This window comes from Mesoplodon bidens, assembly GCF_964165515.1.
Source record: "Mesoplodon bidens genome assembly, chromosome: 4".
In the NCBI taxonomy this organism is placed as follows: Eukaryota; Metazoa; Chordata; class Mammalia; order Artiodactyla; family Ziphiidae; genus Mesoplodon; species Mesoplodon bidens.
Genome location: NC_138160.1, coordinates 114755804 through 114777276, shown reverse-complemented (window position 1 = coordinate 114777276; position 21473 = coordinate 114755804). Strand labels below are relative to the sequence as shown.

Here is a 21473-nt window from a genome sequence, read left to right as displayed (position 1 = left end):
CAGAGAGGCATTCAGAGACTGGTGCCCAGGACTCCTGGGGGCTGAACCCACTACCAGGGCTGGTGTGGTGCTTGCTGGAAAACCTTTCCTTGCCGCCCTCTTCAACTGGTACCCTTTGAGGCCCCAGTTACAGTTACAGCTGAACCCCCTTGTGGCCCTCACCCCATCCTCCATCCCTCTGTGCAGCATAGCAGTGGGACCCCATTAAGGACACGTCCCCTACTGAGTGTCTACTATATGGCCAAGAGAAAGTAAATGGGGCCAATGACTTCTCTATAAGTTTAGCATAAAATTAAATAATGGGTTTGCCATTGCCTTTTTTAAAAAACTGAGCTTCTTTGTCAAAACACTAAACAAGGCAAGCTACAGAACATTATATAAGCACGGTACCATTTTTATTTTTACACAGGTACAGAGAAATTTCTGGATGTGTTAACAAAGTGTTAACACCAGCTACCTTTGGGTGGTGGGAAATAAGGGATTTTTTTTTCATTTTTCCTTTCCAAGTTTTTTGCACTAAGCATGTATTACTTTTGTCATGATGGAATGAAACATCAAATATTATTTTAAAAATGCAAAGAACTGTGATCTGCAGGACAGGGAGTGGCCTTCTGCCTACAGGTCCCTGTCCTCACCCCAGAGGGGTCATTCATCACCTCCCTGGGATGATGTGTCAACCCCCAGGATTCAGCCTCACGCTGGGGGCAGGCCAATGTGACAGGTGGTGTCAAGTAAACCTTTACAGATTTTTATAGAAGTGAAATTTTTGTTTTCAAATACTTTCTTCTTTAAACAGATGCCAAATTAGTAGGTGCCAAGAGGAGTGTTCAGAGAGAAGAAGAATTTGTAATGCTCTTGTATATTGCAAAGCAGAGAGAACTCAGTTTAAACACGGCTCTTGTAAGCCATAAGGGTCCCCATCCCTGTCCCCTTTGTCCCCTCGCTGCATCCCCCAGCCCCGCCCTCCTAATCCTCCAACTCAGCAACCTATTTACACTCTTACCTTGCTTTCACACACACACACGTGCATCCACACACGTGCACACACTGTGTGTGCCTGCCAGCCAGCGTGATCATGGAATCTTTATTAAAGAGGTCCAAATTACCAAGGTTTCACTGCACTACTAAAAATAGTCATGCTTACTTAGCTTGTTTAATAAGCACACCATTTCTGATTTTTCTGCCTGAGTAAACTGAAACATCATTCCAGAAATACGTTTTTACTGAAACAAGAAAGCTTGATTTTTCCTTCCCTGCTCATACACTCTTCTCCCTCTTTCCCCTTCTGCCTTCTCTCTCCATCCCCTGTGTCCCCCTCAGCTCCCACCCTTCTCTTTTTGAAATTTCAAAACATAAAGGGGAAAGTAACAGTAATTTGGACTTGGCTTTTACGCAAAATGGACCAATTTTTTTAAGTGTTGGTAATTTGTCCCGAAAATGGATATAGGGAGTTGGGCTGGAAAAGCTTTGAAGAATGGGGTTTTATGAGTGGAAAATGAGGCCTGAGTGTGCGGGAATGTGAGCTGCACCTCCCTCTGTGCCTGGGACAGTGCGGCACGTGTGATAATCGGGGCTGAGAGCACCATTACCGCCATTATCACATTATATTATTAGTATTCATCAAAATCAGACAAAGCACATTAACCCATTTAATTGAACAAAGGGCTTAACGCCCCAGTGACTTCACGCAAAGTGCTTGGCAAACCCTCCAAGACACTGCAGCCACAAAGCAGCTGGCCACTTTGCCGCTTGCCAGGCGGTGGTGGGGCCAGCAAGGGTTTCCCCAAACCGTTCCTGCTGTGGCCTCCCTGGGAACTTTCCAGGACACACTGGAATGGATGCTGATCCCCACCCTTACTCCAGCCTTTTCATGCACACACCTCTCTTCCTCTGAGTAGACATGATCTAATAAAGGCTATATTTGGACAAAACACACACACACACACACAAGACAGTGTGGCCAAGGACCCTCCCTCCATCTCCCAAACTAGCACTCCTGCTGAGTCTCAGAAGCTGGTCCTGAATACAGGCACACAGTTCATGGCTTCTCCTGAGCTTGGTGCCCATACCTCCAAAGCTTCTTGCTTCTTCCTCAGTCTCCACTGAGGCCACCCCCGGGCAGCCCCCCAGGCTCACAGAGACTGGCCCAGCCCATCAAGGCAAGGATACCCACTGAGCCTAGGCTGGGGGAGGTGCCTGGGAGAGGCCAGGGCCCCTCTGGATTCTAGCCCCTGGGCTGGGCTCCTCCCTGGGGCCTGGTTGTCCCTTCCCGGAGCCCAAGTTTCCTCTTCTGTCAGTGGACACTGGATCTGCCTGCTTGCCTCTTGGGGTTTGCTGTCAGGATTTGAAGAGACCATGGACGCGAACAGTATGTAAGGCTTTCAGGTGCGCTGTTGCTTCAGAGGCACAAAATTGTCCTTTATCACTGACCTGCTACTGGAGAATCTCTGAGTGGGAAAGCTCTTCCTTGGTCAACATGCCCAGCCTCCTCCCCTCCAGATTCCCCCACAGTGCCCCTGCCAGCTGGCCCAAAGGGAAATATCTTGCTTATGTCACTGGGGACAGTGGCACTCCCAAGGCCTCAGCAGGGATGCTGCACTGCCCCAGATCCTCCATTGGGTCAGGAGCTACCACTTGAGTGAGATGGCATCACCCTCCCACCCTGAAATCCATTTCCACTGGGTCTGGGGCAGCAAGGCACAAGAAGGCCCCACGACAGGCCCAGCCCTGCCAACCTCTGGGGGGATGAGAACCAGAGAAAAGTAGGTCACGGAGGTTAAGAGTATGGGCTTTGGAGTTAGACAGAGCCTGGGTTCTACTCAGAGCCATACCACTTACTGCCACATAACCTCTCTAAGCCTCAGTTTCCTCATCTGTACAATGGGGATAAATGTGAAAAGCTATGTACAATGTTTGGCACTGTGCCTGTGACATGATAGGCTCAAAATAACTCCTGGGTCTCTGCTGCCTGCTTTCTCCCTCCCCCATCAGGACTCTAATGCTGGCAGATGTCAGCCCATCCATCACTGGCATCCAAGTGTTACAGCATAATCTCAGTCCAGGGCCCTCGTCCTGGTTCTAGAGGAATTATGGTCTGATTTAAGGTCAGTTATGAAAGTTCAAGGGTGAGAGTATGAAAAAGGAGATATCAAGGCTAACCAGAGCAATCTGGGAAGGCTTCCTGTTAGAGGGGGCCTAATGCTGAGTCTTGAAGGACAAGCAGATGGGAATGGGTATGCAGGAGTGGAGGTGAGAATGAGCTGGGCAAAGGGGAGCCCTGGAAGATATGGGGAGAGGAAGCGGGAGACAGAATAGAGAAGCCTTAAATGCCAGGTGAGGGGGAGCAGGCCATTCTCAGAGAGGAAGCAAGAATCAAATCTGGCCAGGTCACTGCCCTGCTTCCAAATTGCCAAGCTGCGGTACTCAGGATCATACTCAATGTACTTCCCCAATCTCCCCCCCACCTCGCCCATACTGCAGGCTGTGGCCACACCACCTTCGCAGCTCCCACCCTTTCTTTTGTGCCTGTGGTTCCTTCTGCCTGGAATGCCCTTCCACCTACCACAGGCACAGCTGTGCATGCACACACACGCAGACACGCACACACCCACACACACTGCTTAACTTTTTTTTTTTTTGGCCACACTGTGCAGCATGCAGGATCTTAGTTCCCGACCAGGGATCGAATGCGAGCCCCGACAGTGAAAGCATGGAGTCCTAACCACTGACCCGCCAGGGAATTCTCAGCATTTTTTTCAAGATGAAAATTATATTGTTTCTCCTGATTGTAAAATACATACTGATTCTTAAAATTCAAAAAGTTCAGAAAAGTGTGAGGACAAAGTCAAGATCACCAAACCACTACTAATATGATTATCCTTCCAGACATCACTCAGCACACACACGTGCATGTACACATATGCTACATACACTCACTCACTCAGTGTTACATAAAGGACGTCAGATCACATGCTGCTTTAGAAGCCACTTTTTCAATCATATAATATCAAGAACATCTATTCTTATCAACAAATCACTATTTTAGGGGCCACATGTATGGACTCATACTAATTCAACCAGTCGGCTCACCAATGGGCATTAAGTAATTCCTTGATTTCTTTTGCTGTGTTTCTATCACAACAGGCCACAGTAAACATCCTTATCCCTGCATCTCTGTGCATTTGTCATTTGGCTCTTCAGGATAATTTCATAAGCAGAACTGTTGGGCCATAGGAACACATGCATAAAATCTAATCCACATTGTCTTATGAAAAAGCCACACCTATGTGCACTGCCAAAGTGAACGGGGGTGCCCTCTCCATACCCTGGCCAATACTAGGTTCCATCTATCATCCTTGCCACCTGAAAGAATATCTCACTGCCACTGTGTGTGTGGTTTTATTTATCTCTCACTTTCTTTTTTTTAAAATACAAATGGTGTCACATATGTACAGTTCTGCACCTGGCTTTTTCCACCTGACACTTCTTTCACACCTTTTCCACTTGCTTATTCAAGAATCAGGTAAAAAGTCACCGACTCAGGTCAAGAACCTCCCAAAGTACCCCCTCTGATGCCCACAGCTTCTCCCCTTGCTGATGAGGTATCAGTGGGTACAGGAGCAGGCAGGGCGCCAGAAAGGATGGAATACATCATCCCCACCTAGGAAGCCAGCCTCCTGGGCAGCAATGACGAGGCTGGCTTATCCTGCCTGCTGAGCTCACGCCTGCTTAGCACATCCCATCGGCCGGCCAAGCCTCCCTGTGGGCCTGCTTGACTGAAACCCAGGGAAGGGTGACTTCTAAGCCAAACCCCTCTTTTGCCCAAGCTATAATTTCCTGATTAGGTGCCACACACTGATTGCTTCCTGCTGCCCTTGCCTTCTCTGGAGTTCCCAGGGCTCCTGAGCCAGGAGCTGCTGGACCAGCAGACTTCAGAGCTTCTACCAGGCAGCAAGAAGGTGCCAGGAAACTGGTTAAATGAGACCCGTTTGAGAGACCACCTTCCCTCCTCCCAGAGGCAGGCCCTGCTCAGGAGGGAATTAGGGCTTCATTTTTAAGGTTCAAAAAATAGCTTTGATAAGAAAGAACAAGGTTGCTGTGAGACAATAGAGCAGAGGGGGACATGTCTGGTCTGCATTCAAATACTAACTCTGCCCTTCAGTGATGATCTTGCCAAGTAACAGTCTCTCTGAGCGCCGCCTGCCCACCTATAAGATGAGGATAACAATTCCCTAGAGGATGTTGCACCATATTATAGCAGAGCAGTTAGAGCCAGACACGTTTGGTTCTTCCCCCTTAGTTATACAGCCTTGGGTAGGTTACATTGCCTCTTCGAACCTCAGTTTTGCCACCTGTTTAATGGGGATAATGAAAGTACCTAACTGTTGTTATGAGATTCAAATCGTGTATGTCAAAGTGTCTTAAACAGAACTACTGATAAAACACAAGGTGGTATTTTCCACAGCCAAAGAGAAAAGGCCATACCTTTGGAGCCTCGGCCTGACCTCTGCTTGGACTCCTCCTTCGCTGGCCCAGCAGCATGTTTTGAAGAGTCTTTTTATCTCATGCCCCAATCCCAGGCATCAAGGCCCCAGTGGGGAAGGAGGGAGTCAAGGGGCAGCTGTGCTCTCAGGACACTGAGCTCTGGGCAGTGGGGTGCCTCTGCTGTGAAAGGTCATTGCCCCATCACCAGTTTACAAAAGTTGGGGTCAACCTCCAGTTTCCTCAGAGTTTTAGAGCAGACTCTTCATCCCCCTCTGGCCTCTTCCACACTTCCTTTTGAGACCTCAGTTTCATTTTGCAAAATGCCAGTCACGTTTGGTGCCACCACCCTCAGGGGTACTTCACCTAGAGGCCTCAGGTCACAGCTGGGAGCTCAGTCAGTGGTTCGTAAAGCCCTCTAAACATATCCCAATTTTAGCCTAAGAGGTCCTTATTACACACAACCATCTTTACATCACCCAAACATGATGCAGACCCCACGTGGCTGAATCTCTTCATAGGGCTCCATTTTTAAAAGACACAGTTCAGGGCTTCCCTCGTGGTGCAGTGGTTAAGAATCCATCTGCCAATGCAGGGGATACGGGTTCGAGCCCTGGTCCAGGAAGATCCCACATGCCGTGGAGCAACTAAGCCCGTACGCCACAATTACTGAACCCATGTGCCACAACAACTGAAGCCCGCGTGCCTAGAGCCCGTGCTCCGCAACAAGAGAAGCCACCGCAATGAGAAGCCCACGCACCACAATGAAGATTAGCCCCCGCTCACCGCAACCAGAGAGAGCCCTTGCGCAGCAACAAAGACCCAACGCAGCCAAAAATAAATAAATTAATTAATTTTTAAAAATAAAAACAAAAATATAAATAAATAAAGGACACAGCTCAGCAACCGAAAATCATCCCTAAACAATTTCCATCATTATTTGCCTCTCTCAAGGAATATCAGTGGGGATCCAGCTGTCACCCTACAAGGATACTTGCTGTCTCCATTTGTCCCCTTTCCATTCTCACCCTCCAGCTGGGTCGGAGCCTCTGTCCAAAGTCTCTGACTCCCAGCCTTGGCCTTTACTTCCTTCCTCCTCCATGCCCCGGCTCCTATCGTGTAGGTCCGATGAGCCTTGCCCATTACCCTGCTTCTTTCTCCACAGTGAAGGAGAAGCCAGGAGCCAACCGAGAAAGCACAGATGCTCCCCTTTCCTTCCAGCTCTCCAGCCCTGCCTCCCTCATCCCCCCATGGCTGCATCACACCAAGCCTCAAGTGAAATCAGAGCTAGAACTCGGGGAAGGTGCGGCATGTGGCTGACCAAACACAGATGAAATTCTTGGTGCAGAGTGTGGGGAAGAGTGGGGTGCTCGTGCGTTGGTAACTCTCACCCCATCACACTGAGCTCCCTTCTCCTAATTTCCCAACCCCTGTGACTAGAATCAGCAACAATTACCTCTCCTTTCTGAGTAGCCTAGTTAGGAATTCAGAGCCGTCTTCTCTTGACCCGGTGAAGGGCGGTTCGTTTTACAAGGTGTCCTGTCTCACCGGCATTTGGGGAAAACATCAAGATGTGCGGTTTCCAGCATCTCAGTATTGGATTTTTAGGGACTGTTGGATTGACGAGGAGCACTTTATAGTCTCAGTCCTGCCTGGATTTCCATATTATAGAGACTGCTTCCTGCTGGTGGAATCAACAAGCAGTTTAGAACAAAAACCAAAATCCAGCCACCTTCCAAACACCTCTAGCCTTGGATTCCACATCCTTCTTACAAGAGCTGGGGGAGGGCCTGGGTGTGACCAGAAGACTCAGACCCAGGTCCCGGGTATCCCACTGCAGCCTCAAACCACCCAGCTGGCAGGGTGGAGATGGGCGAGCCATTTGGGGACAGCTCTGCTGGATCCCGGCGCTGGGGGAAGGAGGAGGAGGGTCCTGCTTTCCACAGCCAGGCCTGGGCAAGCAGAGCCACTTCTGCCCCAAGCAAATCAATTGAAAGCCTTGGCCAAGCCTGTTTGAGTTGGTGAGAGCCCAAGTGGGAATTCCAATCTGCCAGTGTTTGCTCTGCAGGCAAAGAGAGCCAAACAGAAATGCTGCTCTGGGACTTTACACCAAATACCCAGTGGCTTGTTCTGCCAGCAGTGCTGAGCCAGCCCTCTGCACATCACCCTCTCCCAGCTCCCTGCTCTGTGAAAGCCTTCTGCTTGTGCCCTTAAAGGAAGCTTGCCCTCCCACACCACAGCCCTACAGCCCGTGCCTGGGCTTCCCTGCTGGGACCAGGCCCTGCAGGTGCAAGCGGCCATCCCATACCAGCTCCACCTGGACACGCATTCCCCCACCCCACCCCCAGGTTCCTGATCTCTGCTTCCTACTCTCAGCTCCATGCTTTCACCACTCCCACCCCCCTGCCCCGGCCACCTCATCATTGGCCCAGCCCCTCTCAGCCCCTGATCAGGACCGCCCACGGCAGCTGGCCTCACAGCAGAGGCAGAGCTGACAGCCAGGAAGCACGAACCATAGTTGACTCTCTTTTTTTTTTTTTACACTGTCATATGTATTTTATTTGATCTTTATAGCTGAACAGTTTTATCAGTTTTATCAGCCCATTTCTCAGACGAAATAGCTGAGGTTTCAAAAGACCAGACACCTTGCCTGAGGTCACCTGATTAAGGAATCCAAGTCTCCTGACTCTAAAACCATGGTACTCACTAACTTGCCTCCCTGCAGAAATTTTTAAATCTTTTGTTCACTCCCAGAGGCCTAGGGCAATTCCCACGATTCCTAGTGACAGCAGGCAGAGGTGTTTCCGCATTCCCCCATGCAACACTGGCACGTCCAGTGTGGGCAGTTGGCAACGTCTGCTTTATCCCAGCCCTGAATCGGAGCCACTGCCTGAGGCCTGCATCCTGGGCTGACTGGGCTGCACCCACCAGAGCCCCCCCGGAAGCCCCCAGCCAAGAGTCGCCCCCTTCACAGTTAGGTGCTGGGTGCACACCCCGCTTACTTCAGGGCCACCTCCCAGGGCACTGGTACCAAGTTCTCTCCACCTGAGGAAGGAGCGAGGCCAGATGCCCTGCCCTCACAGGGCTCCCCCACTGCACGGTGATGGGTCTCACGCTCCAGAGCGATCCTTCTTGGCACCATTTCACACAGTTCTGTTTGGTCCTGAGTGTGATCATTTGCAAATAGAAGTGATCTGAGTATCTTAGAAGACACATGCTCTCTGCATTCAAACAATTATTGTCACTTCCTCAGGGAAATTTTCTCTCATCCGTTCTGGCCGGATGACTGTCTCTCCTAGATAACCGTGGGGACCAAGGGGGCCAGGACGAGACTGTGGCTTTCCCGTCACAGAACCCCCAGCGCCCTGCATAGCTCAGAAACTAGTAGTCGGGTGAATGAAACTACGGGTAAAGGCTTCCACCAGCCCTTGTCCTCTGGCTTCAGGGGTGCCGTCATCCAGGCCTGGAGCCCACGGGCCCCCCATGGGACCCTTGTCCAGCCATTCTCAATTCTACGTGTTTTCTACTGACCTGACTCCCCAGGGTGGGCCTGGGCACCCAGCTACAGATGCTGGCTTCCCACCCCAGCTCAACCCAGAACTCACTTCTCCTCTAAGAATAGGGCACCGCCAAGGTGACAGGCCTCGAGAACACTCCCCAGAAATGGGAGCAGAGGGGGCACTGCCGGGCCTCTGGTCTGGCAAGTCGGGAGCAAGGGGTGCCAGCCACCCGCCCCCACCTGGGCCTTCAGATGGCTCCATGATGGCTGGACCGGGGTGGTGCCAGGACCTTGCCAACTGTGGCAGTCATTTGGCCAGGGATGACACAGAAAATGCCACCTTTCGAGTAAAGAGTTCTAACTCACTTAAGGGGATGGAGCAGCCCAAAGCGCCCGATGCTGCCACTTGGCTGGCCCCTGCATGAGGTGCCCCCCTGAGCTGCATGCCACACAACAGCATCCTTCCAGTCACGGCTGCACCCCTGGGGCACCACCATCACTGTGAGCCTGGGAGAAGCAGAGTAGAACTCCAAAGAGGGGCCTCCAGGGCTCTGGGTGCACAGAGAGAGCTGTAGCTCTGCCAGGCGTGGGCACACACACAAAGGTGAGCGCAGCAGAGCTTCCGGGATCAGTAGGGCCACACCAGCTCAAAGGGGCCACGCACTCTTATGGGGTGGCTGGAAGCCCTTCTCGGTCCGGGGTCCCCAGGTGGCTTTCCCAGGAACCCGGTGGGCCCTTGATGCTGGGGTCAAAGGAGGAGGGAGCCAGTGTGGACCCTAGGTGTGTCTTCTGGTCAGGGTGGGCCTTGAGCCTCCCTCTCCCCACTCCCTACTCCCAAGGTCTGGCTGTGTCATGTGAGGGAGGAATCAGAATTCACGGGCATCTACTCAGACCCAGTTCCCAAAGGTGGAGAAATGCCATGATCACAGCAACCGTGAAGAGGCCAACTCAGAAAACCTGTGTTTAGTTGGCGGGACAGGGTGTCACAGCCTGCGAGGCCCTCGGTGCCTGGGTGCCCACATCCACTACTTCTCCTCGACCTTCTCCAAGGACTGGGACTGCTTCTTCTGGGGCAAGTCTTCAAGCATCAGGCTCAGCACGTGCACGATCTCGTAGTACAGCTCCTGAAGCCTGGAAATGGAGGAGGAGAGGAGGCCTGAGCTCACGAGCGGGCTCCATGCCACGCTGGCCCTGCCCACGGCACTCTCGCACCCGCACGTTTGCCACTCCTGGTAGGTGTGGGTTCAGGGAAGAGCAAGGACTTCAGAGCCACGTAGGGCTGGGCTGGGAGCCTGGCTGTGCCACTCTACCTGGGGCCCCAGGAGTAAAGCCATTTCACCACATGTGTCAGGTGGGAGACAACAGACTCCTGGGCTCGGAGCGAGGTGAGCCCGTGGAGGTGCCCAGACGCTGCCTGGTCCATGCCTGGGCCAACACTGGGCATTCCTAGATCCCCTCCTTTTAGTTCCTCCTGTCTGCGAAGCCCTCAAGGCAGCTTTTGTTGAGAAACCAGGCTAATTGTGCACCTCCCCTTCCTGCAAGTAACGGCCAGAAGGAACCCAGCTAACTCACACTGAGCACAGCCCTGGGCCAGGCCAAGCTCAGAGCTTCACACACATTGCTTCCATAGTCAGCCCCTCCTGTGCCGGGTAGGAAAGGGACAAAGACTTTGCCAGAGTCACACAGCACCAAGCCAGGGGCTTCAGCTTCTGACTTGCCAGCCAGCGGCGTTCTCTCGGCCCTCTGAAAAGTGCTTGGTGAGGAGGGTCTTGGAGAGTCAGAGGAGCCAGTATTTAAAAACAGGTCAGGGTGGGCTGCGGACGCCAGTGGGCAGAGTCTCCCCCAGCCACAGGCCCGTCCGCACAGCAGCCCAGCCCCTGCGCGCTGCCAGGAAGGGCCTCGCCCCCCCGCCCTGCACATCAGCCATTGCCCCCCTGGGCCTGGGACCGGGTCAGTGGGGCTGAGACTGACTTGTAGATGGTAGCATCCTGGTTGTCCAGAGTGGACAAGTAGACATCAATGAAGGGTAGGCTAGTGCCAAAATCATCCAAGACCATGGGGTCAGTGTGCCGCAGGGTCTTCTTAAACTTCTCCACCAGCTCAGTGAAACTTTTGTGGTCAACGTTCTTCTAGAGAGGGAAGCACAGAAAGCAAGGATGAGGAGGTAGTGACCGGGCTGCACAGAGACCTGGGGACCCTCCATGTGGGGCCCAGGCAGAGGCCTGACCCTGGCCCCAGGATGAGTCCTGAGTCCAATCACAGTTCACCCCAACCCCTTCTGGGCCTGGACCCCCCTGACTGAGGTCACCTGGTGAGCCACCATCCCTGACGTGAGGACAGGTGACATGGGAAGGAATCGGTGGGAGCCTGAGCGTGGCTCAGCATTTCACCCTGTTCTGGACAAACCTTGGGCACACCGAGACAGGCGGGCGTCTCCACCTCAGAGAGGAGGCTGAGGAGGGAGGCACCGGCCACTTGGCGGGGAAAGGGGCAGCATGCTGTTCACGACCCGGCCGAGCACCCCGGCAGCTCAGAGCACTTCGGCCGAAAAGAGAGGACTCTCCTCCAGCCCCTCACAGCTGTATCATGCTTGACAGAAAATCTCCAGCCCACTGTGCTCATTCTTGTTCCAGTTTAGAAAAACTGAGGTTAGTAATGCCTGTCAGGGCCTCTGTGGCCTCGCCCACTCAGCAGACGGGGACCAAGCCTGCCTGGCACCCAGCGAGCCCTCAGGAACAAGAGTGCTCCAGGCAAAGGGCCCAGCAATGGAGTTTTGCCCATGAAGAAGGGAAATATTATAATCACAACACTCAACACTTGAAGGGGTCCAGAGAAATACAAAAATGCAGAGAATAACATCTGACTCTGAAAAGTACAGGGGGGGTGAGCAGCTGACTTACCAAATGCCACAGATGCCTAAGGCCACCTGCCCTCCACGCAGGCCCCAAGGCCCATCTTCCTGACCGTTCCCTCAGCCCTGACTGTCCCTCTGCTTGTCCGCCGGCCCGTGGAGACCACCTACCTGTGTCTGCATCAGCTTGCTGACCTCCTCCTGCTGCCGCTTCAAAATCACATGCTTCTCTTCCATGAGTGTCATGCGTCTCTCTAGCATCAGCTCCCGCTCAAACTTTTTGACAGAGTCCTAGAGGGTGGGAGGATGGAGGTAAGATGTGGTCTCTCAGTGTGCACCACTCCCGTCTTCCTTCTTCCCTAGTCTCCCACTGCTGCTCAGGCCCCTCAGCAGGAGGATCCCCTCACAGGCCAGCCCCCAGCTCAAGCTGCCAACTGTAGCTGCAGTGACTTTCCAAGCACCTATCCTGCAGGCCACCATCATGAGGGAGGGAAAATACAGGGTTCAGGGAAAAGAGTCAGGCTGGGGTAGAGAGGCACCCACCTGGTCATCCCCCCCACCTCCACTTTGGGAGGGAGACAGTTCAGTGTCCTCCCTTGAGACTTGGCCCATCCACCTGCCACACTTACCACTCCCCCATCCTTACAAGCACCACCTCACCTCTGTGTGAATGATCATCACACCCACGAACATGCTAAGGAAGATGAAGGAGGCAAGCAAGATGAAGATGATGGTGAATGAACGGCTCAGAATAAAATTCTGGGCATCCAGCTGCTGTTGCAGGTCTGTCCAGCCATCAACCTGCTCAGGCAAAGCAGGGTATGCTGAGTGCCTAGGCCCAGAGCGGCAGGCCTCCTCTCACCCACCGTGGGGAGCCCCAGCCCCACCGAGGAGCAGGCCGGCTTCCTTCTACATCAGCCCTGCGACAGCCCCTAATCCTCTGACTCCAGGGCATACATGCTGGCCTGGAGCTGCATGGCACCACTGGGTGGGGGCACTTCTGATCAAGGTGCCCTAAGGGCTCTCCTCCAAAAGGCCTTCCATCCTTCCCCAAAAGGCAATGCCTCTTTGCCAGGCCCTCCTTTGGAAAGACCCCAATCTTTCCAGAGTCCAGCAGAATCTAGACTTTGAGACTTGGGCTTTGCAGGCTTCTTCTGGGTGGCTTTGTGACAGCCTGTTCCCCAAAAGGCTATGTGACATGGGTTTCCCTTCTAAATTAAACTTAATATGAATGAATTGTCTTTTGAAAACTTTTTGAAAGTTTTACACCCCTGTGGGACAAATAAGAATGCTCTAGGGAGTCACAAGATTAGAGATAGTGATGAACTCCTGGCCAGGGCACTGGCCTATCCTTAGTCCTAGGAGGCCAGCCCCCAGCTTCCCCAGCCCAGCTAAGTGCCCGAACATGGGAAAGGCCCCAAGTGAGGCCCAGCATGTCCACACGCCCACACCAGCTGCCAGTCCCTTCTCAAGTCCCCTGCCCCACCACTGCTCCCAAACACGGTACCGTGGCCAAGCTGAAGAGGGTAAAGAAGGCCAGAGCCAGGTTCCCCCAGTTATTCAGGTCAGCCGTCTCTGCAACTCCAAATAGGCAGAAGCCCAGGACAGCGAAGATGTACATCAGGACGAAGAGCAGGACGAGCAGGGAGGCCACGGTGCAGGCTGTCTGCCCCACGGCGGTGAGGAGTGTCTGCAAGGCACAGGCACTGGGGCTAGGCCAGGCTGCCAGGTTGGGTTGGACTCAGAGGACAGGGGTCCAGCCTGTCCCAACACCAGCTGCCCCAGAATCCAGTGCCTTGCCTGGCACATGGCAGATGCTCCAGAAATGGTTAGATGAATGAATGAGTGAATGAATGGGAACTGTGCCCAGACTGAGGGCTGGACCAACCTAAGAGTGGTTCATCAGTGCCTGGCCTCCATGCTCAGTTGCCCATGCGTGGATCGCCCATGATGCCCCAGGTCTCGTGCAGTCTCCCCATCAGCACCACTAAGCACTCCACTTGAACCCCAGCCTGCCTTTGTGGTCATCCTAAGGTGTCCTGCTCCCTCTCCTCAGCTGGGCGCCAGCCCTGAATGCTCTTCCAGGCCGAGGAGGACTATGGGAACTACCCTGGGAGTGGGAATGAAGAAGGCTGAGAGGAATAGGACTCCTCAATTTTTCTGGGCCCCATTTCACAGGCAGGCCTCCATCTTGTGAGCTCAGTCTTCCCCCGTGAGACGGGTGTTTGTCTTATCTCCCATGACTCATCATTCCTTCTCCATGCCCTGGAGTCTCGCATATACATGTTCAGCGACCTTGATACTGTCACAGATACCATGTCAAGGTAGGAAGATGTTCCCATTTCAAGATGCAGGATCACAGGCTCAAAGAAGCAAAATGCCTTGGTCACAGTCACAGTCTGATAGAACGGCAGAGCGGGGACACATTCTCCAGCCCCTTGCCTTGTGCCACCACAGTCAACCACAAAAGCCCCTCTTTCTAAGCCAAGATACTATTTATTGACTTAGCAGTAGGAAAGGAGGTACTGCTGGAGCTGGGACACAGGACAGTGAAGTTTTGACAGTCTGGGGTAAAGTGAAAAACAGAGAGACAACCCGGGAGCACTGGGGCTGCCCTGTATGTGGACCACTTTGGCAGCTGCCTGCAGGGGTGAATGCACACCCAATGCACCCCTCCCTCCTTGGGGGAAGAAAAATCAGTGTTTAGGGATTAATTCCAAAAGAACTGAACTGTAAAAAATTGCCTCCAATACTGCAAGAGAGATAGAACTTCTTTCCCAAGATTGCTAAGACTGAAGAGGTAAGAACTCATGAAAAATGCTGCAATGGGACACAGTCTGCAGGTGACGTCTTCAGGGTGGGGAGGGGCAGGGCACGTGGAAGAACCTGAGATACCTTGGAAGGATGAGGGACAGGCCCCGGTTGGGTCTCCCACTTCCAGGCTAGTGCACAGGCCCAGTGCCACCCAAGGTCAAAGCCAAGCAGCTTCGAGAACAGCCGTGCAGAAAAAGTCATGCTCTCCAGAAGCCTGTGTGGGAATGACTCCTGACCGCTGGTCTTGGCCACGTTCTTCAAGCACTATCCAGACAGGCCCCGTTATTCTGCAGTCTAGAAGGTTCAGAAATCTAGTCCAGGGAAATAAGCCTCCAAGGTGGGAGAGCTGAGTCCAGGATGTTGGGCCACCAGAGAACTCCCAGCCCCATGGAATATTAATTGGTGAGAGCTCTCCCAGAGGTCTCCACCCCAACACTAAGACCTGACTCCACCCAAGGGCCAGCAAGCTCCAGTGCTGGACGCCTCATGCCAAACAACTGGCAAGACAGGAACACAACCCCACCCATTAGCACTCAGGCTGCCTAAGGTCATACTAAGCTCACAGACACCCCAAAACACACCACCAGATGCAGCACTGCCCATCAGAGGGGCAAGATACAGCCCCACCCACCAGAACACAAGCACCAGTTGCCCCCACCAGGAAGCCTACACAAGCCACTGGACCAACCTCACCCACTGGGGGCAGACAACAGAAGTAAGAGGAACTACGATCCTGCAGCCTGCATAAAGGAGACCCCGAACACAGTAAGTTAAACAAAATGAGAAGACAGAGAAATATGCAGCAGACAAAGAGCAAGGTAAAAACCCATAAAACCAAACAAATGAAGAGGAGACAGGCAGTCTACCTGAAAAAGAACTCAGAGTAATGATAGTAAAGATGATCCAAAGTCTTGGAAATAGAATGGAGAAAACACAAGAAACATTTAACAAGGAGCTAGAAGAACTAAAGAGCAAACAAACAGTGATGAACAACATAGTAATTGAAATTAAAAATATTCTAGAAGGAATCAATAGCAGAATAACTGAGACAGAAGAACGGATAAGTGAGCTGGAAGATAAAATAGTGGAAATAACTGCCACGGAGCAGAATAAAGAAGAAAGAATTTTAAAAATTGAGGACAGTCTCAGAGACCTCTGGGACAACATTAAATGTACCAACATTCGAAGTATAGGGGTCCAAGAAGAAGAAGAGAAAAAGAAAGGGTCTAAGAAAATATTTGAAGGGATTACAGTCGAAAACTTCTGCAACATGGGAAAGGAAGTAGTCAATCAAATCCAGGAAGCGCAGAGAGTCCCTTACAGGATAAACCCAAGGAGAAACATGCCTAGACACATATTAATCAAACTGTCAAAAATTAAATACAAAGAAAAAATATTAAAAGCAGCAAGGGAAAAGCAACAGATAATATACAAGGGAATCCCCATAAGGTTACCAGCTGATTTTTCAGCAGAAACTCTGCAGGACAGAAGGGAGTGGCAGGATATATTTAAAATGATGAAGGGGAGAAAACTACAACCAAGATTACTCTACCCAGCAAGGACTTCATTCAGATTCAACGGAGAAATTAAAACCTTTACAGACAAGCAAAAGCTAAGAGAATGCAGCAGCACCAAACCAGCTCTACAACAAATGCTAAAGGAACTTCTCTAAGCAGGAAACACAAGAGAAGAAAAGGACCTACAAAAACAAACTTGAAACAGTTAAGAAAATGGTAATAGGAACATACATATCGATAATTACCTTAAATGTGAATGGATTAAATGCTCCAACCAAAAGACACAGACTGGCTGAATGGATACAAAAACAAGACTCGTTTATACGCTGTCTACAAAAGACCCACTTCAGACCAAAGGACACATATAGACTGAAATTGAGGGGATGGAAAAAGATATTCCATGCAAATGGAAATCAAAAGAAAGCTGGAGTAGCAATACTCATATCAGACAAAATAGACTTTAAAATAAACATTATTCCAAGAGACAAGGAAGGATGCTATATAATGATCGAGGGATCAATCCAAGAAGAAGATATAACAATTGTAAATCTTTATGCACCCAACATAGGAGCACCTCAATACATAAGGCAAATGCTAAGAGGCATAAAAGTGGAAATCAATACTAACACAATAATAGCAGGGGACTTTAATACCTCACTTATACCAATAGACAGATCATCTAAACAGAAAATAAATAAGGAAACACAAGCTTTAAATGATACATTAGATCAGATGGACTTAATTGATATTTATAGGACATTCCATCCAGAAACAATAGAATACACTTTCTTCTCAAGTGCACATGGAATGTTCTCCAGGATAGATCACACCATGGGTCACAAATCAAGCCTTGGTAAATTTAAGAAAATTGAAATTGTATCAAGCATCTTTTCCAACCACAACGCTATGAGACTAGATATCAATTACAGGGAAAAAAACTGTAAAAAATACAAACACATGGAGGTTAAACAGCATGCTACTAAATAACCAAGAGATCAAACAGGAAATCAAACAGGAAATCAAAAACTACCTAGAAACAAATGAAAATGAAAACATAACGATGCAAAATCAGACTCCCTGATTTCAGACTATACTACAAAGCTACAGTAATCAAGGCAACAAGGCACAAAAACAGAAATATAGATCAATGGAACAGGATAGAAGGCAAAGAGATAAACTCACATACCTATGGTCAACTAAACTATGACAAGGAGGAAAGGATATACAATGGAGAAAAGACAGTCTCTTCAATAAGTGGTGATGGGAAAACTGGACAGCTACATGTAAAAGAATGAAGTTAGAACACTCCCTAACACCATGCACAAAAATAAACTCAAAATGGATTAAAGACCTAAATGTAAGACTAGACGTTATAAAACTCTTAGAGGAAAACATAGGAAGAACACTCTTTGACATAAATCACAGCAAGATTTTTTTTGACCCACCTCTAGAGTAATGGAAATAAAAACAAAAGTAAACAAATGGGACCTAATGAAACTTAAAAGCTTTTGCACAGCAAAGGAAACTATAAACAAGATGAAAAGACAACCCTCAGAATGGGAGAAAATATTTGCAAATGAATCAACAGACAAAAGATTAATCTCCAAAATATATAAACAGCTCATGCAGCTCAATATTAAAAAAACAAACAACCCAATCAAAAAGTGGGCAGAAGACCTAAATAGACATCTCTCCAAAGAAGACATACAGATGGCCAAGAGGCACATGAAAAGCTGCTCAACATCACTAATTATTAGAGAAATGCAAATCAAAACTACAATGAGGTATCACCTCACACCAGTCAGAACAAACATCATCAGAAGATCTACAAACAACAAATGCTAGAGAGGGTGTGGAGAAAAGGGAGCGCTATTGCACTGTTGGTGGGAACGTAAATTGGTACAACCACTATGGAGAACAGTATGGAGGTTCCTTAAAAAAATAAAAATAGAACTACCATATGACCCAGCAATCCCACTACTGGGCATATACCCTGAGAAAACCATAATTCAAAAAGTCACATGCACCCCAATGTTCACTGCAGCACTATTTACAATAGCCAGGTCATGGAAGCAACCTAAATGCCTATCGACAGATGAATGGATAAAGAAGGTGTGGTACGTATATACAATGGAATATTACTCAGCCATAAAAGGGAACGAAACTGGGTCATTTGTAGAGATGTGGATGGACCTAGAGACTGTCATACAGAGTGAAGCAAGTCAGAAAGAGAAAAAAAATATTGTATATTAATGCATATATGTGGAATCTAGAAAAATGGTATAGATGAACCGGTTTGCAAGGCAGATAGAGACACAGATGTAGAGAACAAGTGTATGGACATCAAGGGGGGAAAATGGGGGGGCAGTGGTGTTGGGATGAATTGGGAGATTGGGATTGACATATATAGTCAAATATGTAAAAAAATAGATAACTAATAAGAACCTGCTGTATAAAAAATAAATAAATAAAGTTAAAAGAATTTTTTAAACTAAAAATAGAACTACCATATAACCCAGCAATCCCACCACGGGGTATATACCCTGAGAAAACCATAATTCAAAAAGAGTCATGTACTACAATGTTCATTGCAGCTCTATTTACAATAATCAGGACATGGAAGCAACCTAAGTGTCCATCGAGAGACGAATGGATAAAGAAGATGTGGCACATATATACAATGGAATATTACTCAGCCATAAAAAGAAACGAAATTGAGTTATTTGTAGTGAGGTGGATGGACCTAGAGTCTGTCATACAGAGTGAAGTAAGTCAGAAAGAGAAAAACAAATACCATATGCTAACACATATATATGGAATCTAAAAAAAAAAAAGGTTCTGATGAACCTAGGGGCAAGACAGGAATAAAGACGCAGACGTAGAGAATGGACTTGAGGACATGGGGGGCGGGGAAGGGTAAGCTGGGACCAAGTGAGGGAGTGGCATGGACATATATACGCTACCAAATGTAAAATAGATAGCTAGTGGGAAGCAGCCACATAACACAGGGACATCAGCTCGGTGCTTTGTGACCACCTAGAGGGGTGGGATAGGGAGGGTGGGAGGGAGACATAAGAGGGAGGAGATATGGGGACATATGTATATGTATAGCTGATTCACTTTGTTATACAGCAGAAACTAACACACCACTGTAAAGCAATTATACTCCAATAAAGATGTTAAAAAAATAAATAAAAATGAAAGATACATGTACCACAATGTTCATTGCAGCACTATTTACAATAGCCAGGACATGGAAGCAACCTAAAGGTCCATCGACAGATGAATGGATAAAGAAGATGTGGCACATATATATAATGGAATATTACTCAGCCATAAAAAGGAATGAAACTGAGTTATTTGTATTGAGGTGGGTGGACCTAGAGTCTGTCATACACAGTGAAGTAAGTCAGAAAGAGAAAAACAAATACCGTAAGCTAACGCACATATATGGAACTAAAAAATGGTACTGATGAACCTAGTGGCTGGGCAGGAATAAAAACGCAGATGTAGAGAATGGACTTGAGGACAGAGCGGGGGAAAGGGAAGCTGGGATGAAGTGAGAAAGTAGCATTGACATATATACACTACCAAATGTAAAATGGATGGTTAGTGGGAAGATGTTGCATAGCTCAGGGAGATAAGCTCAGTGCTTTGTGATGACCTAGAGGGGTGGGATAGGGAGGGTGGGAGGGAGGCTCAAGAAGGAGGGGATATGGGGGTATATGTATACATATACGTGATTCACTTTGTTGTGCAGCAGAAACTAACACAACAGTGTAAAGTAATTATACCCCATTAAAGATATAAAAATACATAAATAAATAAACAAATAAAGTTAGTATTAAAAAAAAGAAAGCCCAGAGATAAACCCACGCACATATGGTCACCTTATCTTTGACAAAGGAGGCAAGAATATACAGTGAAGAAAAGACAGCCTCTTCAATAAGTGGTGCAGGAAAACTGGACAGCTACATGTAAAAGAATGAAATTAGAACACTCCCTAACACCATACACAAAAGTAAAGTCAAAATGAATTAAGGACCTAAATGTAAGGCCAGACACTATAAGACTCTTAGGGGAAAACATAGGCAGAACACTCTATTACATAAATCACAGCAAGATCCTTTGTGACCCACCTCCTAGAGTAATGGAAATAAAAACAAAAATAAACAAATGGGACCTAATGAAACTTAAAAGTTTTTGCACATCAAAGGAAACCATAAATAAGACAAAAAGACAACCCTCAGAATGGGAGAAAATATTTGGAAATGAAGCAACTGACAAAGGATTAATCTCCAAAATATACAAGCAGCTCATGCAGCTCAATATCAAAAAAACAAACAACCCAATGCAAAAATGGGTGGAAGACCTAAATAGACATTTCTCCAAAGAAGACATACAGGTGGCCAACAAACACATGAAAAGATGCTCAACATCACTAATCATTAGAGAAATGCAAATCAAAACCACAATGAGGTATCACCTCACACCGGTCAGAATGGCATCATCAAAAAATCTAGGAACAATAAATGCTGGAGAGGGTGTGGAGAAAAGGGAACCCTCCTGCACTGTTGGTGGGAATGTAAATTGATGCAGCCACTATGGAGAACAGTATGGATGCTCCTTTAAAAACTAAAAATAGAATTACCATATGACCCAGCAATCCCACTACTGGGAATATACCCTGAGAAAACCATAATTCAAAAAGACACATGCACCCCAATGTTCATTGCAGCACTATTTACAATAGCCAGGACATAGAAGCAACCTAAATGTCCATCGACAGATGAGTGGATAAAGAAGATGTGGCACATATATACAATAGAATATTACTCAGCCACAAAAAGGAATGAAATTGAGTTATTTGTAGTGAGGTGGATGGACCTAGAGACTGTCATACAGAGTGAAGTAACTCAAAAAGAGTAAAACAAATACCATATGCTAAAGCATATATTTGGAATCTAGAAAAATCATACTGATGAACCTAGTGGCAGGGCAGGAATAAAGACGCAGATGTATAGAACGGACTTGAGGACACAGTGGGGGAAAGGGAGGCTGGGATGTAGTGAGAGAGTGGCATGGACATATATACACTACCAAATGTATAATAGATGGCTAGTGGGAAGCAGCTGCATAGCACATGGAAATTAGCTCAGTGCTTTGTGACCACCTAGAGGGGTGGGATAGGGAGGGTGGGAGGGAGGCTCAAGAGGGAGGGGATATGGGGGTATATGTATTCATATAGCTGATTCGCTTTGCTGTACAGCAGAAACTAACACAACATTGTAAAGCAGTTATACTCTAATAA

At 48.6% G+C, this 21473-nt stretch overlaps 1 protein-coding gene across 1 annotated transcript in view; it reads right to left on the bottom strand.

The window, feature by feature from the left end:
- Positions 1 to 9984: 9984 nt before the first annotated feature.
- The window catches only part of CATSPER3 (cation channel sperm associated 3), a gene marked incomplete at its 5' end in the record, with an annotated part of 34946 nt that continues 23457 nt past the window's right edge, over positions 9985 to 21473 (bottom strand). The window contains 5 exons of the mRNA XM_081232940.1: positions 9985 to 10111; positions 10952 to 11109; positions 12003 to 12122; positions 12492 to 12632; positions 13339 to 13521. Of these exons, the coding sequence (XP_081089066.1) occupies positions 10006 to 10111; positions 10952 to 11109; positions 12003 to 12122; positions 12492 to 12632; positions 13339 to 13521 (708 nt within the window). The 3' untranslated portion in view covers positions 9985 to 10005. The remainder of the gene's footprint in view (positions 10112 to 10951; positions 11110 to 12002; positions 12123 to 12491; positions 12633 to 13338; positions 13522 to 21473) is intronic.